The sequence below is a fragment of the Cricetulus griseus genome, chromosome 3 (genome assembly GCF_003668045.3).
Source record: "Cricetulus griseus strain 17A/GY chromosome 3, alternate assembly CriGri-PICRH-1.0, whole genome shotgun sequence".
Taxonomy (NCBI): Eukaryota; Metazoa; Chordata; class Mammalia; order Rodentia; family Cricetidae; genus Cricetulus; species Cricetulus griseus.
Window position 1 is genome coordinate 45,083,401 of NC_048596.1, and position 14,713 is coordinate 45,098,113.

The window sequence follows — 14,713 nt, forward strand, 5'->3', positions numbered from 1 at the left end:
GCCAGGTACTTGCTGAGCTCCTCCAGTGGCCAGACACTGAGCTTTACACACTTATGTAAACTGTCTGGCATTATTGGCATGATTTTAATCCATCCATGCAGTTCTATAGTCTGTCTGCCCTGTTAAGGGTGGCACTCTGTCTACTACCATAAATGAGTGGTTTGTCAGTCTATGGTGCTTGGAAGGTGCCTGACAGATGGCACTGTGTGCCTGTCTACCCTGGCACTGTCATCCTCTGTCCTCAAAATGGAGTCAAAGCTGCTTGTAAAATGGAATCTCTCAGGGTGAGACATGGTCTGAAAAACAGCTGCTTTACACAATTTAGGGTGAACACAGCCTGATCTCAACAAAGCTTGAGATTCTGGCATTCCTCTCTCCCCCAAACCCAAAGAGTGGTTCTCATAAATCTACTCCAACCCTGTTTGCTGAACCTTTAACCCTCTTATGAATTACACACTTTGGACAACATTAGAAAGAAGGAGACCGGTTTCTTAGCAACCTTTAGAGATGTTAAGCTAGAAAGTCACAAGAATATATACACCCATTGTAAAGACACAAGCACAATTCTCTCATAAAGAAGATCATGCTTGCCTCATTGGTGCTCTCTCTCTCTCTCTCTCTCTCTCTCTCTCTCTCTCTCTCTCTCTCTCTCTCTCTCTCAAAATCCCAGCTTTGTTTCACATTTGCATAGCTCTGAAATTCATCCCTTTGTTGAGGCCACAAACCCCAGTTTTGCTCCCATGGAGGTCTCTGCTGCTGGGGTGGGGTGGAGCTGTATCCCACAGCTGACAACTGACTGTTGATCTCTGTGCAGATACAGACTTAGGAGCAAAATAATGTAATTACATATTTTTAATTCCCTAAGCTTTAGGGTGGTTGTATCAACAGCATTTCATTACTGGAACACTCTTTAGCCCCCACTGCCTTAGTGGAGAAATCTGAAACCCTTTGTAGTAGTGCTATGTTTCATAATAGCACAGCCTGGGATCTCTCAGTGGTGTCTTTGACTTTCCCTGTCTTCTCTCTGAACAGTGTAGGAAGCAGATTAGCTAGATGACTGTGTGTTACCTGCTTCAGCCCAGCTTGAGTAAAGATGTAACCCATACTAAAAAAATCTTAGTGACTTCCTTTGCTAGGGAGCCATCTCTCCACCCTATGGAAGTCCAGTCAATCATCCAGAAAAGTGGTAACACTGGCTGTGTGATCTGAGTTAAGTTCTTCAACTCTCCAAGCACTTCTGTCTTTAATATGGACACAGGGTAGCTGAGGTCTGGTTGGTCCATGTTCTAAGTTACTCCATATTGTAACTCCAGTGCTTTTTCAGGCTGTGCCTGGCCTTGAGAAACCCCATTTTTTAAAATTTAATTTTTATTTAAATTAAAAACAATCTTATTTTACATACCAATACCAGTTCCCTCTCCCTCCTGCCCTCCCATTCTTCCCACCCCCCAGCAACCCCATCCCATCCCCATTACTTCCCAGGGAGGGTGAGGTCTCACATGAGGGGATCACCAAAGTCTGTCATATCATTTGGGGCAGGACAGAGGCTCTCCCCCATGTATCTAGGCTGAGAGAGTATCCCTCCATAAGGAATGGGCTCCCAAAGTCCATTTGTGCACTAGGAATAAATACTGGTTCCACTGCCAGAGGCCCAGGCCTCCCAACTGACACCCACGTTCAGGGGGCCTGGTTTGGTCCTATGCTGGTTCCCCAGATGTCAGACTGGGGTCCATGATCTTTTTTTGTTTTGTTTTGTTTTGTTTTTTGTTTTTTGAGACAGGGTTTCTCTGTATTGCTTTGGAGCCTGACTTCAAACTCACAGAGATCCGACTGCCTCTGCCTCCCGAGTGCTGGGATTAAAGGAGTGCACCACCAACGCCGGCCCCATCATGGTCTTGACCCCTTTGGAGAAACTCCATTTCACAGGAAGCTTTTGATACCATTTTGAAGATAAAGGACCATCTCTCTGACATACCATCCATGCAGAAGACTGATGAATTATGTATTCCTGGGAGTAGAAAGGGTGCCATCCTTAAAATTTGCTTAGGTGAACCAAAACTACAGGGGTACATGGGAACTGTCCTGGTTTGCTTTCAATTGCTGTGATAAAGACCATGCTAAAAGCAACTTGGGAGGGAAGCATTTATTTGGCTTACATGCCCCAATCACAGTCCATCACTGAAGTTGGGGTGGGAGCTGGTGCAGGGCAAACTGAAGCAGAAGAGACTATGGAGGAACATGAATTATTGCCTTGCTTTTCACAGCTTGCTCAGTTTGGTTTTTTATACAACTCAAAACCTCCTGGCTGAGCATGACAATATCAGCAGTGGGCTGACTACCTCCATCAATCATTAATCAAAGACAATGCCCCATAGGCTTGCCTACAGGCTAATCTGCTGGAACCATTTTCTTAGACGAGGGTCCCTCTTCCCAGGTGACTCTAGTTTATGTCAAGTTGATGAGAAATAACCGGCATGGGCATACTAACATACCTAACAGGGAAACCAGACCTGAGAACTTACCAGAGACACTAGGCTGAGGAAGGTGTGCAACTTCCTCACCTGGACCCCATAAAGAGATGAACACCTAACACTGTGATGGCAATGCCCTCCGTGACCTGTCTTCTGACATCAGTGTCTGTATAAATGACCAACTCCCAACTGTCCTTGAGGCTTCAGCTCAACTTGATCTGGCTGCTGATGCTGTCTATCCCTGTGCTCACCCAGGTGGATCTCACCCTGCTGGTCCAGTGCGTTTGCCTCTGCAGTTGGACTCAACTCTTCAGCTTCACTCTCAAAGCTGTGATCCACAGAATTCTGAGAGTAGCAGCTTCTTCCAGGTAGCTTGTCTGGGTTTCTTACTCTTTCATTATGGGCTCTATTTACATATTTACCTGTCTATCTCTGGAACCTCTTGAAACTCAACTGCAGGCCCCTTAACCTTTTGTATCTATTCTGCAGCACACACACACACACACACACACACACACACACACACAGTGAGAGAGAGACAGAGACAGAGACAGAGAGACACACAGAGAGAGATTTACAGTGTGGTGTGTGATATGAGTTAATAATTAAAGATTAGAATAAAAAGCTCATGTCCACCTCAACCAGATGACTAAGAAAAGCAGGATTCTGGAAATTTTCTGTGGGTTGCACCATGTCTATAAAACAATATGTCCAAGTCCAGCTGCTGCTACTTGTTAAATTAATCTTATTTAATGCCCCACAATTGAAGAATGGATAAAAGAAAATTATTACACAATGGAGTACTACTGAGTGGTAAGAAACAATGACATCCAAAATTCGAAGGCAAATGGACAGAACTAGAACAATCCTAAGTGAGGTAACCCAAAACCAGAAAGACAAATATAGTATGTACTCACTCATAAGTGGATACCAGACATAAAGCAAAAGATACTCAGCCTACAATTCACAACCCCAGAGAAGCTAGAATCTTCCAGAAACAGATGGAAGCAGATGAGGAAATCCACAACTAACCATTTTGCTAAACTCCTGGAGTACAATCAAAGTAAGGGAGGAGTGAAAATATGAACAAAGCAGTCAAGACCATGATGGAGAAGCCCATGGAAACAGCTGACCCAAGCTAGTGAGAGATCACTGACTCAGGTCTGACAAATGAGGAACCTGCATAAGACCGAACTAGACTCCCTTAATACAAGTGACAATGGTGTGACTGGGACAATACATAGGGTCACTGGCAGTGGGTCCAAAATCTAACACTAATGCACAAACTGACTTAATGGAGCCCATTCTATCTGGAGAGATACCTTGTTTAGACTAGACACAGGGGTGTGGAGGGTGGAGAGGAGCCTTGGTCCTGCCTCAACGAGATGATGGGACAGGCTTAGTAGACTTCCTAGGGGAGGCCTTACCCTCTCCGTGGAGCAGATGGGATGAGGGGGAGTGGAGGGAGGGGGAGGAGGAGGGAGGGGAACTTGGATTGGAATGTAAAAAATAAATTAATAAAAAATAAAATAAATTAATCTTATTTAGAAATCAGGTCTTTGAAGACACAATCAAGTTAAGATGCATGTATCATTTTTCTAGGAAAGTTTTGTTTTCAAATCACCATTTTGTTGTTTATATCACTGAATTTTTTTTGTTTTTTTTTTTGTTTTGTTTTGTTTTTGTTTTTGTTTTTCGAGACAGGGTTTCTCTGTGTAGCTTTGGAGCCTATCCTGGCACTGGCTCTGGAGACTAGGCTGGCCTCGAACTCAGAGATCCAACTGCCTCTGCCTCCCGAGTGCTGGGATTAAAGGCGTGCGCCACCAACACCCGGCATATCACTGAAATTTTTAAGTGGTCTATATCATTGTTGCAACAAAGGCTATTAATCCACATCTTCCAAATCAGTTACACAGGTGCCTGCAACCATGCCTGTTTTGAAGCAACTTAGGAATTTTGAAACTTCTAAAACTTATGGTATTTCCTCCAACATATTTCACTTGTGTGAAGTTTTTATGTGTGCCATGAAATATCTTCCAAAACTTTCAATATGATTAAAAGTTATCTCCTTTCGTTTCTTCTAGTATATGCTTAAAGTATGTTTTTGTGACTCTGAAAGGACAGGACTACAATGGCAGTGATTGTGAATGGCAGTAATTCTCAGGGGAAATTGCACTCAGTTTGGACTGCACAGAACAGAGGTACCAGCCTCGGAGAGTTCAGATTCCAGAGACAGTGGCAAAACAGATACCTCATGGGTGTTTCTTATGTGCCCTAATTGAACTGTTTGCAAGTTCGTGATGAGGAGACATATTTTGTTGTATTCATAGGAAAGTTTTTTTTTCCCACCAGAGAAAAAGGCAGTATCGATGGTGATCAGAATGATGTGTATCCTGATAGACAGACTTGGATGAGAATAAAGATACAGACACTAGGCCATGGGATAAAGCAGCAGCAACAACAACATCATCATCATCAACACATCCAAGTTAGTCCTGGAAAAGTCCTATGTCAACCTTAAGAGTATCAGCAGATCTCCCCCACAACATCCCTCTACATCCCACATCTACTGTTAGAAAAGAAAACATTTTTGGCAATAAGACTATCAACTTTCTAGAAATGTTGACATCTCTCTGAAGGGATGCATGGTTGTTGTGAAGGGCCTAGAACTTCTTGACTTCGGATTCAATGTGACCGTGCCTCAGGCTCCCAGAGGTTACCATGGTCCTAGTGGCAGCACAGGCTACCCAGATCAGTATGGCCCTGACAGCAGCATGGCCCTTGGACACCAACATGATGTTAGGTGGCTGACCGGACCCTGGGCATCTGCAAAGCCCTCAGTGGTAACATGTACCACAGACACCACCCCAGACTCCAGCTGCTGCAGGACAATGGATCCAGACATGGCCCTAGGCAGTGGTCCAGGCCCAGATATCTCCATGGCTTCAGGTGGCAGCACAGGCACAGGCCACCTAAGATCAGTTGCATGGTCCTCAGACACCCCTGGTTATCTGCACAGCTCTAAGTGGTAACAGGAGCCACAGACATCAACTCAGAACCTGGCTGCTGTAAGGCTACAGACCTGGACATGGCCCTCCACCACAGCCCTAGCCTGATGAATACCATGGCCCTGAGTAACAATGCATGCAACTCAGATCTGCATGGCCTCCGTGGCAGTACAACAATAGCCACAGGCTGCAGCCTAGACCCCAGGCATATGAGTGGTCTTTGGTGGCAACATGGGCCATGGACATCAATACAGACCCTGGCTGTAGTAAGATCTGGACCTAGACAACAGGCCTGTCCATGGTCCTCAGTAGCGACAGGCGCCACAGACATCAACACAGGTCCCCTAGGCTGCTTCAGGATCTCAGACTAAGTAACCTGGTCCAGGCTTGGACATCACTTTGGACTCAAGTGGCAATCTGGCCATTCAAGTCAGCCTGTTCCTCACCACTTTCATCTCTTCCAGTTCCCCACCCTGTACTCACTCACCATAATGGTGCCCGATCACCAGTGCCAGGGCTCCTGGTTGCATCACAGGTGGTATTGATTGAGTCCTGCCTGCCCCAGCTACAAGGCATGGCAAGGAGCTGTTGCTTTTCTTATCTCAAGTGCTCAGGCCTAGAAACCATGGGTGGCCTGCACCTTCTTTATTATAACACACAGGACCACCTGTGTGCTGGGCCCTCCCACATCAATCGGTAATTAGAAAATGCTGCACAGACTTGCCTACAGGTTTATTTAATGGAGGGATTTTCTCACAAGTTCCCTCTTTCCAGATGACTCTAAATGGAGTGAAGTTGACAAAACAAACAAAAAAATAAAACAACAACAACAAAAAACTAACAAGCACATACAAAGAAGTGACTTTCACTCACAGAATATAGAGAAGCATGTAGGTGAACCTACAGGAGATTGAGAGAAGTAAAATCACTATGAAGTAAGCCATTGTCTTAGTTTGAGTCACTATTGCAATGATGGAACACCATGACCAAAAAGCAACTTTGGGGAAAAAGGGCTTCTTGGGCTTACATCTCTACATCCCTAGTACATCACTGAAGGAAGTCAGGTCGAGAACTCAAACAGGACACAACTTGAACAGGAGCTGATGCAGAGGCCATGGAGGATTGCTGTTTACTGGCTTGCATGCCACATGGCTTGTTTGGCCTGCCTTCTCACAGAACCTGGGACACCAGCTCAGGGGCAGCACCACCGACAAAGGGCTTGGCCCTTCACATCATCACAAGTTAAGAAAAGCTTGCCTTTTTTGAGGGCCTTACCCTGCCTGGGGAGTGGAGGGGGGATGGCTAGGGGCAGGTGGGATGTTGGGGGGGAGGGGAGGGAGAGGGAGAAGGGATTAACATCTGAAGCAAGCTTGTTCCTAATTTGAACTAATAAAATAAAAAAATAATAAAAACAAAAAAAATGCTTGAAAATTAAAAAAAAAAAAGAAAGAAAAGCTTGCCTACAGTCCAATCTTACAGAGGCCTTTCAGGTTCTGTCCTCTCAAATGAATCTAGCCTGTGTAAAGTTGACCTAAAGCTAGTCAGAACAGCCACAATCTAACCAAAGAGAAGAAAGAGTCAAGAAAGCTTTTAAAGAAATCTTGTCACACAAAGCCACAGAGAAACCCTGCCTTGAAAAACAAAAACAAAAAGCAAGAAATCTTGTCACACTGAAAATTAGTTAGCTTGTGAAAATTAATTTCAAATTAAAATGTTAGATTGTTGATTAGTTAAGATAAACCTTACCGAGCTGTGTCTACTGGTAGCCACCACAGAGTCTGGTAATTTGCAGAGAGCTAGCGTATTCATCACTTCCCAATACTAATTCTGTGCCCAGATAGGCATGACTGAGATGTGGACCTTGCCTTGGAAGGGCTTCAGATTAAGGAGGAAGTACACCTAAATAGGGTTATAATTCCATATGCAAAGTGCTGTGATACAAGCATGCCTGGGAGCAGATCAGGGGACAATAAGTGAGGGGGTGATATTAAGGGAAAAGCTCCCCGGCAATGGTACCATCATCCAAAGCTGGGGGATAGGGGAATGAAGTTATCCCACTAAATAGAGCAGTGTGTGGATAGGCCCAGCAGGAAGGAAAGGATACTGGAAACTTCCGGTAATGCTTTGTATTTAGAGAAGATATACATGGAGGAATGCAGCAAGAACTAAACAATGAAGAACTCCAATGATGACAGCATCCAACCGCCAAGCTAAAGAACACAGAGCTTATCTGAGGACAATGAGGGATCTCTGGTTTTCCCGTGAGGATGGGCAAGCGAGAAGAGAAGAGACACTGAGAAGGGACTGGCACAGTCTAAAATATTAACCTCAAGAAGAAGAAGGAGAGGGAGCTGATGGGGCAGGTCCTTCTGTGTATATATTTGTCTTACTGGTTGATAAATAAAGTACTATTGGTCAATAGGGAAGCAAGTTAGGCAGGACTAGGAGTTGAGGAGGATTCTGGGAAATGTAGTAAACAGAAGTCTTGTGATCCAGGCAGGAAGTGACATAGCAGGCAGACTTAGAATATAAGCAGGGACAAGCAGGAAATCATGCTCTTTCTCCTCCTGTCTTCTCTGTGGAGCCGCCATGTGATCCCAACAAGAGAAGATGCCTGCCGCTGTCGTCCAATAAGTTCTTATAAAACATATAGATTACTAGTTATGGTTGATAATTAAGATTGAGCTAGCATATAAGAAATGCTAGTTGCTGGGCGTTGGTGGCGCATGCCTTTAATCCCAGCACTCGGGAGGCAGAGGCAGGCAGATCTCTGTGAGTTCGAGGCCAGCCTGGTCTACAAGAGCTAGTTCCAGGACAGCCACAGAGAAACCCTGTCTCGAAAAAACAAAAAAAAAAAAGGCCAGCAACATTGTAACTAGTATAAGTCTCTGTGTGGCCACAGGGTTAGGGTGGCTTGACAGAATCGTTACAGGGAGCCTTAAGATAAGGATGGACAGCTGCACTAGGAAAACGAGACAAATTTGTTACTATAAATCTTTCCACCAAAAGCCGCCTGAGCCCCACTGCCACGTGTGAGCTTTACGCCAGCCACCCTAGGTCTCCGCCAGCAGCCTCTGCCCACGGCATAGATGGACAAAATAATACAGAGACATTAGATACAAAGCTGCTTGGCCAATGACTAGGATTCTCATCTGTTAGCTCAGTCTTCATTATCATAAATCTATATATTTTATAAGACTTATCTTATCGGACCTCTTATTGGCGTCCTTCCTTGCTGGTGGCTCACATCCTGCTGCTGGAGGATGTGAATGGGAAAAGAAGCTACTTCCTGTTTCCTCGCTTATATATGAGTCTCCTTGCTATGTCACTTCCTGCCTGGATCACCACTTATCTACTACATTTCCCAGAATCCTCTTTGACTCCTAGTCCCGTCTAACTTGCTGTCTCATTGGCCAAACAGTATTTTATTTAACAATCAATAAGATAAACATACACAGTACATTCCCCATCACAATTTATTGTATGCTCATGAAAGACCCCCGAAGAGGTACTTTCGTAGAGGGAGACCCACACCCAGGAATCAGCGAGGCCACGAACTTGGATGCAAAAACAAGAGGCTTTATTGGAGACGCGGGTACCCGGGGCGACTTAGCTTCTGTGTGGCTAAGCGCCCTGAGCCAAGGGAAAGGGGTCCTTATATAGGGAAAAAGGCGCAAGCTAGGAGCAGGGATTCTATTGGATAATTCTAATGAGGCATTGTACAGAGCTATTCCCATTGGTCAATGTATATGAGGCGCTATACAGGGTTATTCAAATGAGGCAAAGTACAGAGTTATTCAAATGAGGTGAAACATAGAGTCTTTCAAATGAGGCGAAATACAGAATCATTTCTATTGGATGGTTCAAATGAGACACAGAGCCATTCCAGATCAGCATATTCTCAAGGTCTGGTGTCTGGTGTCTGGTACAGCAGACTCAATTCCCCCCCCCTTCCTGATGGCTGACCTTGGGGGCGGAGACCTTGGGACGGAGTGTTTCTCTTCGGGCGGGGGCTCAGGGGCAGGGCTCCAGGCCGGCTCACTTGGTGTTTGTTCTCGTGCCGACCCACCTGGTGCTCGCCCTCGTGCCGGCCCACCCGGTGCTCGTTCTCGGGCTGGCCCACCTGGTGCTCATTCTCGGGCCGGCCCACCCGGTGCTTGTTCTCGGGCCGGGCGTGCGGCGGGTGGCGGGGAAAGGCCGCCGGGGGTGGGGATCGGGGAAGCCGCCAACAGGAGGAAGAGGAGACAAACTTGAGAAAGAAAGGGCTAAGGGGCAGGGGTCTTTCACTCATACACAAAATCGCACACAGCAGGGAAAATGGAGCAGAGCACCATGTGTTAACATGGATGAACCTAGCAGAGAGAACAATACTTAGGAGGAAACTTGATAGAACACTGTATATAAACGGCAGCAGCTGTATTAAGACATGCACTGCAGGGAGGCACAGCAAGCTCAGAGACACAGTTATCTCAGTTTTGGAGAAGACTGTAGTTGTGATGAGAAGAATGTTTACACGGGCTCCCTCATAAACATGGTGGTTTCATTGCAAGCTAGTTAGTGGATAAATGAAGTCACTGGCTATTTTAACTTAAATGTTGTACAAAAAAAAAATCGTTGACCATCGATAGAGAATTTTAGTGGAGTAGGTGCCTATGTGGTGTGTGTGGTATTGGCATACAGTTGTAGAACTCAGCCGGTGGAAAAGGAATATTGTGAACACAGTGTCTAAAGCTTAATGGAGGACTACCATTGTTCTAGAGACTGGATACAAATACAGGATGGTTCCAGTTCCAGGGAATCTGATGCCTGCTTCTGGCCTCTCCAAACACTTGTGCCCACATGACATACATTCACACAGTCATACACACATATAACATGCATAAAAATAAAAACAAATCTTTTAAAAAGTAACTGAAAAGGGGGCTGGAGAGACAGCCCAGCTCTTAAGTTCATTTGCTTTTCTCCCCGAGTCTCCGAGTTTGGTTCCCAGCACCCACACTGGATACTCACCACTACCTAGAACAGCTGCTCTGTAGGATGTGATGCCTTCTTCTGACCTCTCTGGGCACTTGCACGCACACAGCATACAGGCACAGACCCATTAATAATAGGACCGAAACAGACTGTTGTATTTATTACCCAGAGTTCACATTGTTTCTGCCCAACGTAATTCATTTTAATGTACAATTAAATAACATGACAATGCCTAGGCATATAACTCTGAACTTAACCACTGCTGAGTGAATCCTATGCTAACTTTCAATAGTTACAATGCTGAACTACTCTCCTAAAATCATTAAGTGGGGGGTTGGAGAGACTGCTCTGCGGTTAAGAGCATTGGTTGTTCTTCCAGAGGACCTGAGTTCAATTCCCAGCACCCACATGGTAGCTCACTCTCCAGCTCCAGGGGATCTGACACCCTCACACTAACGCACATAAAATAATTTTAAAAATCATCAAATGGTCTCTCTGTGACACAGGAATCACCCTCAAGTACCTTTACAGAACATTGAAAACCAGTATCAGTGGAAACTACAAAGCTAAACTCTAGCTTTGTCTAATCCAAAGTAGAGAGGAAGCGTTTGCATACGGAGTTGGGAAATCCTTCTTGTGAATTCTCTCGGTGTGGAGTGCTTCTAAGAATCTTCTCGAGGCCAAGACCCGGTTCTCCAATGCATCCCCCCCCACGCGCACCTCATTTGAGGTACCCACAGTGGAGCCTTCACTTCCTCCCTTGCGGAGGGCAAGCAAGCCCGGGTGCAACCCCTAGTGGGCGTGGCCTGCGTTCTGACGCACAGCGAAGGCGCCGACGCACAGCGCGGTGTGCGCGCGCCGCCCGCGGGAGCTCGCCGGTGGCTGGAACGGCAGCGACAGCGCGCAGAGCGAGCAGAGCAGGCGCCAACCGCCCGGGGCTCGGCGGGAGCTGGCGCGGGGCGGCTGGCGGTGTCTTCCGGGCTTCGGCGGAGTCATGATCGACTCGGTGAAGCTGCGGCGCGATAGCGCGGCTGACTTCTTCTCGCACTACGAGTACCTGTGCGCTCTGCAGGACTCGGTGCCGCTGCCCGCCGTGCGCGCCTGCCTGCGGGAAGGCGTGCTGGACTTCAATGCCGATCGGCTGCGCGTGGTGGACTGGGCGCCGCTGCTCAGCACGCTCAGGGTGAACCGCGACCTGCCGCTGGTGGCCATCAAGAGCTCCTTCCAGCCGTGGCTCGGGGAGACAGGTCTGCACAGCAGGGAGGTGCGAGGGTTTGGTCTGAGAGGAGGGAGCCCGGTGCACCGGAAGCCTGCGAAGCCCGCCTCACACATCCACAAAGGAGTATTTGCCGCCGTCTCCCTTGCAGGTTGCCGCCTCTGGCGGTTAGCTGGAAGAGTAGTCAAGATAGTGACTAGGGCTCGAGATTGGCCTTTCTCACAGCGAGGATGACCAGCTATGCTCCCCGAGGGGGATATGCAGGATAATTTAGCCAATGGTTTAACAATGAATGCTTCTGCCCCGCCCTCTTTCCTTTAGGGTTTTAATTTTACAATCTCCCCTCACTCTTCTTTGCAAGCCTAATACAGAAAGGAAGGGGGTTAAAAATGGAAAGAAAATGTATAACAAAACAAATCCCCTTCAGGGACATCCTTTATGATTTTTAGAAAATTGTGTGAGTTTGATGACCTCGTGTATGTATGTGTGTGCAGTGCCTGCGGAGTCCAGAAAAGGGGTTGGTACCCCTGGAACTAGAATTACACATGGTTATGGGCCACCATATAGGTGCTGGGAACCGAACTTGTATCCTTTGCAATAACAGCAAGTCCACCTAACCGCTGAGCCATCTCTCCAGCCCAAGGGACTGTATTTTCTTAACATCTCATTGTAAGGAGTTGATTCTGGTTATTTGCAGACAACATGTTCGCAAGTTTTTAAATTGTTGACAATCCCCAAGCTAAGTGTGGTGCTTCTGTAGTCATTCATGAACATGTGTCCAGAAGCCCAAAAAATTATCATCCGTTATGTGTGGCTCCTTGCTTGATTTTTTTTCTTAAAGTGTTTGTGTATCCTAGTATCGGCACATGTGCACACACAGAGAAACCAGAAGAGGTGTTGGGTGTCCTCTGGTCACCCTCCACCCATTATCTTGAGCGTGTCTTTCTTGACCCTGGGGCTCTGTTTCCTCAGCTTGGCTGGAAGCCAGCAAGCCCTAACCGTTGGCTTGTCTCCACCTGCTTCCAAACTGGAGTCACAAGCCTTGCCCTTAAGCCCTAGTTTATGTGGGTGCTGGGATATGGAGCTCCAGACCTCCAGATTGTACAGCAAATGCCCTTCACTGCTGAGTTGTCTTCCCAACACCTAACCTATTTTTCACATCCTCTTTTCTTTATATTTGCAAACAATTTTTGTGTGTGTATGTATGTGGTATGTGTGTGCATGCAGGTATATGTTTTTGTGTGTAGACCCATGTTCTCCTGTGCATAGAGGCTAGAAATGACACTGGGTCTCTTCCTCTATTGCTTTCCAATTTATTTACTGAGACAGGGTTGTTTTTGTTTCTGTTTTCTGATCTCTGGGGACTTGCTGATTCCATTGTCTGGTTAGCTCGTTTGCCCCAGGGATCATCTCTTGTGGCTTCCCAGAGATTACTGCCTTTCACCTTGCAGGCGATCCAAATTTGGGTCCTCACAGTTTTCCTTTCGTGAACTTTTATCCATTTTGCTATCTCAGTCCCCCTTTTTTTTTAATTTTTAGAGAGAGTATCATGTAAGGGAAACAGGTGTTGGGGGCAACCTAGGGTTTGAATTTCATATTTTGAACTCTTAATTGTCACACATCTGAAAAGCCACTGAAACAAGCTTGTTGTGGATTCTTAGGATTAAAGCACACTGCATGTGTTAGGTGTCTGCAGGTTGCCAGCTGAGAGGGAAGGTGTGATAAGCTAGGAGAAGTGATTATTTGAAAGCTTAGCCCTTTGCTGGGTCTGAGATGAGCACCATTTGTGATCCTTCTTCAAGGGCAGTGTTGTGATCCCTCTACTGTCATTATAATGATCCAAATTAAACGAAAGATGGGAGTTGCCTAGAATCGAGGCAGGCATTTTATGTTGAATATAAGGAGACAGCCTGTGGACCATTTCCCTTCAGACAACCTTTGCAGTGTTTCCATGTCTTGTATCCAATGAGTCTAGGCCATAGATTTTTGACCTCTTAGACTTTTCATCTCTCAGCTGTGTCAGCCTGTACTGTTGAAGAAGCTCCTGGCTAGTTTTGCCACTCCTGAACTGTTTCCCTCTGTGCAAGCTATCTTACTTAGCACAGCCCCAGCACATACTGGCTGCAGTGTGTGCCTCCTTTATAAAGGCACTGGAATATGAGCTGTACTCTAGCCAAACCTGTTGGAAGGGGTGTTTTTCCTAATCTGTGGAATTTAGGTGCCTCTCCCCGGTCATTCCCTTTGTGTAATTAGTCCAACAGTGGGGCACATTTTTCTGACTGTCCTCATTGTACCAATGGCAGCCTCATCACTTGTGTTGTAAAAGCCAACTCTTGCAGACTTGCCTCTGAATTTCTCTCATTTTTCTATCCTTAAGGGTGTAGCCCTCACACCTGCAGTATTTATACTGTCCAGCAGGTGTCAGGCTTGGATCCCTTCACGCAGTCGGCTCCTACTCCCTGGTTCTCTTATATGCAAATTGAGACATCCCTTCAAGATATCCCTTAGGTGCAAATTCTTTGCCTTCATAAGAAACCATACCATGCATGGTTTATGTTTATGTATCTCATGTGGTTTTGAATGGTTCATTTCTGTTCCTTAGCAGTTAGGAGTTTAATACTAAAGTTGTATGGTTGATATCACTGATTTTTACAATGAATTTGTTTTAGGTTCTGATACACGCAGAGTTTGCAGAAATCGTGTTCCTGCGATAAGATCCAAGGACATGAGCTTCCAGTTATGTAAGGCTCTTAAAGGCTGCTTAAGTATATCAAGTGTGCTAAGAAACCTGGAGCTAAATGGGTTGATTCTGAGAGAGAGAGATTTGACTAGTTTAACAAAGGTAAGCCTTGTTCATGTGGCCTACAGACATTTGATAGCTGGTTTTGGTGGGAAAATACCCAATTCATATTTTACTTTTTCCTCTCTTTAGGGATTGAGTAAATCGGCCTCTTTGGTGCACCTGTCTCTTGCCAATTGTCCAATTGGAGATGGAGGTTTAGAAAGTGAGTCATGCCATTTAACTGTTGTCCCGGGAGGCTGAT

General features: G+C 46.0%; 1 protein-coding gene and 1 long non-coding RNA gene across 2 annotated transcripts in view; one reads left to right on the forward strand and one right to left on the reverse strand.

Annotated features, from left to right (window-relative positions):
• The window catches only part of LOC107977502, a 34,666-nt gene extending 23,323 nt beyond the window's left edge, over positions 1–11,343 (reverse strand). The window contains exon 1 of the long non-coding RNA XR_003483563.2: positions 11,070–11,343. This is a non-coding gene — a long non-coding RNA (uncharacterized LOC107977502). The remainder of the gene's footprint in view (positions 1–11,069) is intronic.
• The window catches only part of Cep78 (centrosomal protein 78), a 28,056-nt gene continuing 24,654 nt past the window's right edge, over positions 11,312–14,713 (forward strand). Inside the window, exons 1-3 of the mRNA XM_027406581.2 lie at positions 11,312–11,700; positions 14,339–14,511; positions 14,602–14,674. Coding sequence (XP_027262382.1) covers positions 11,448–11,700; positions 14,339–14,511; positions 14,602–14,674 — 499 coding nt within the window. The 5' untranslated portion in view covers positions 11,312–11,447. The remainder of the gene's footprint in view (positions 11,701–14,338; positions 14,512–14,601; positions 14,675–14,713) is intronic.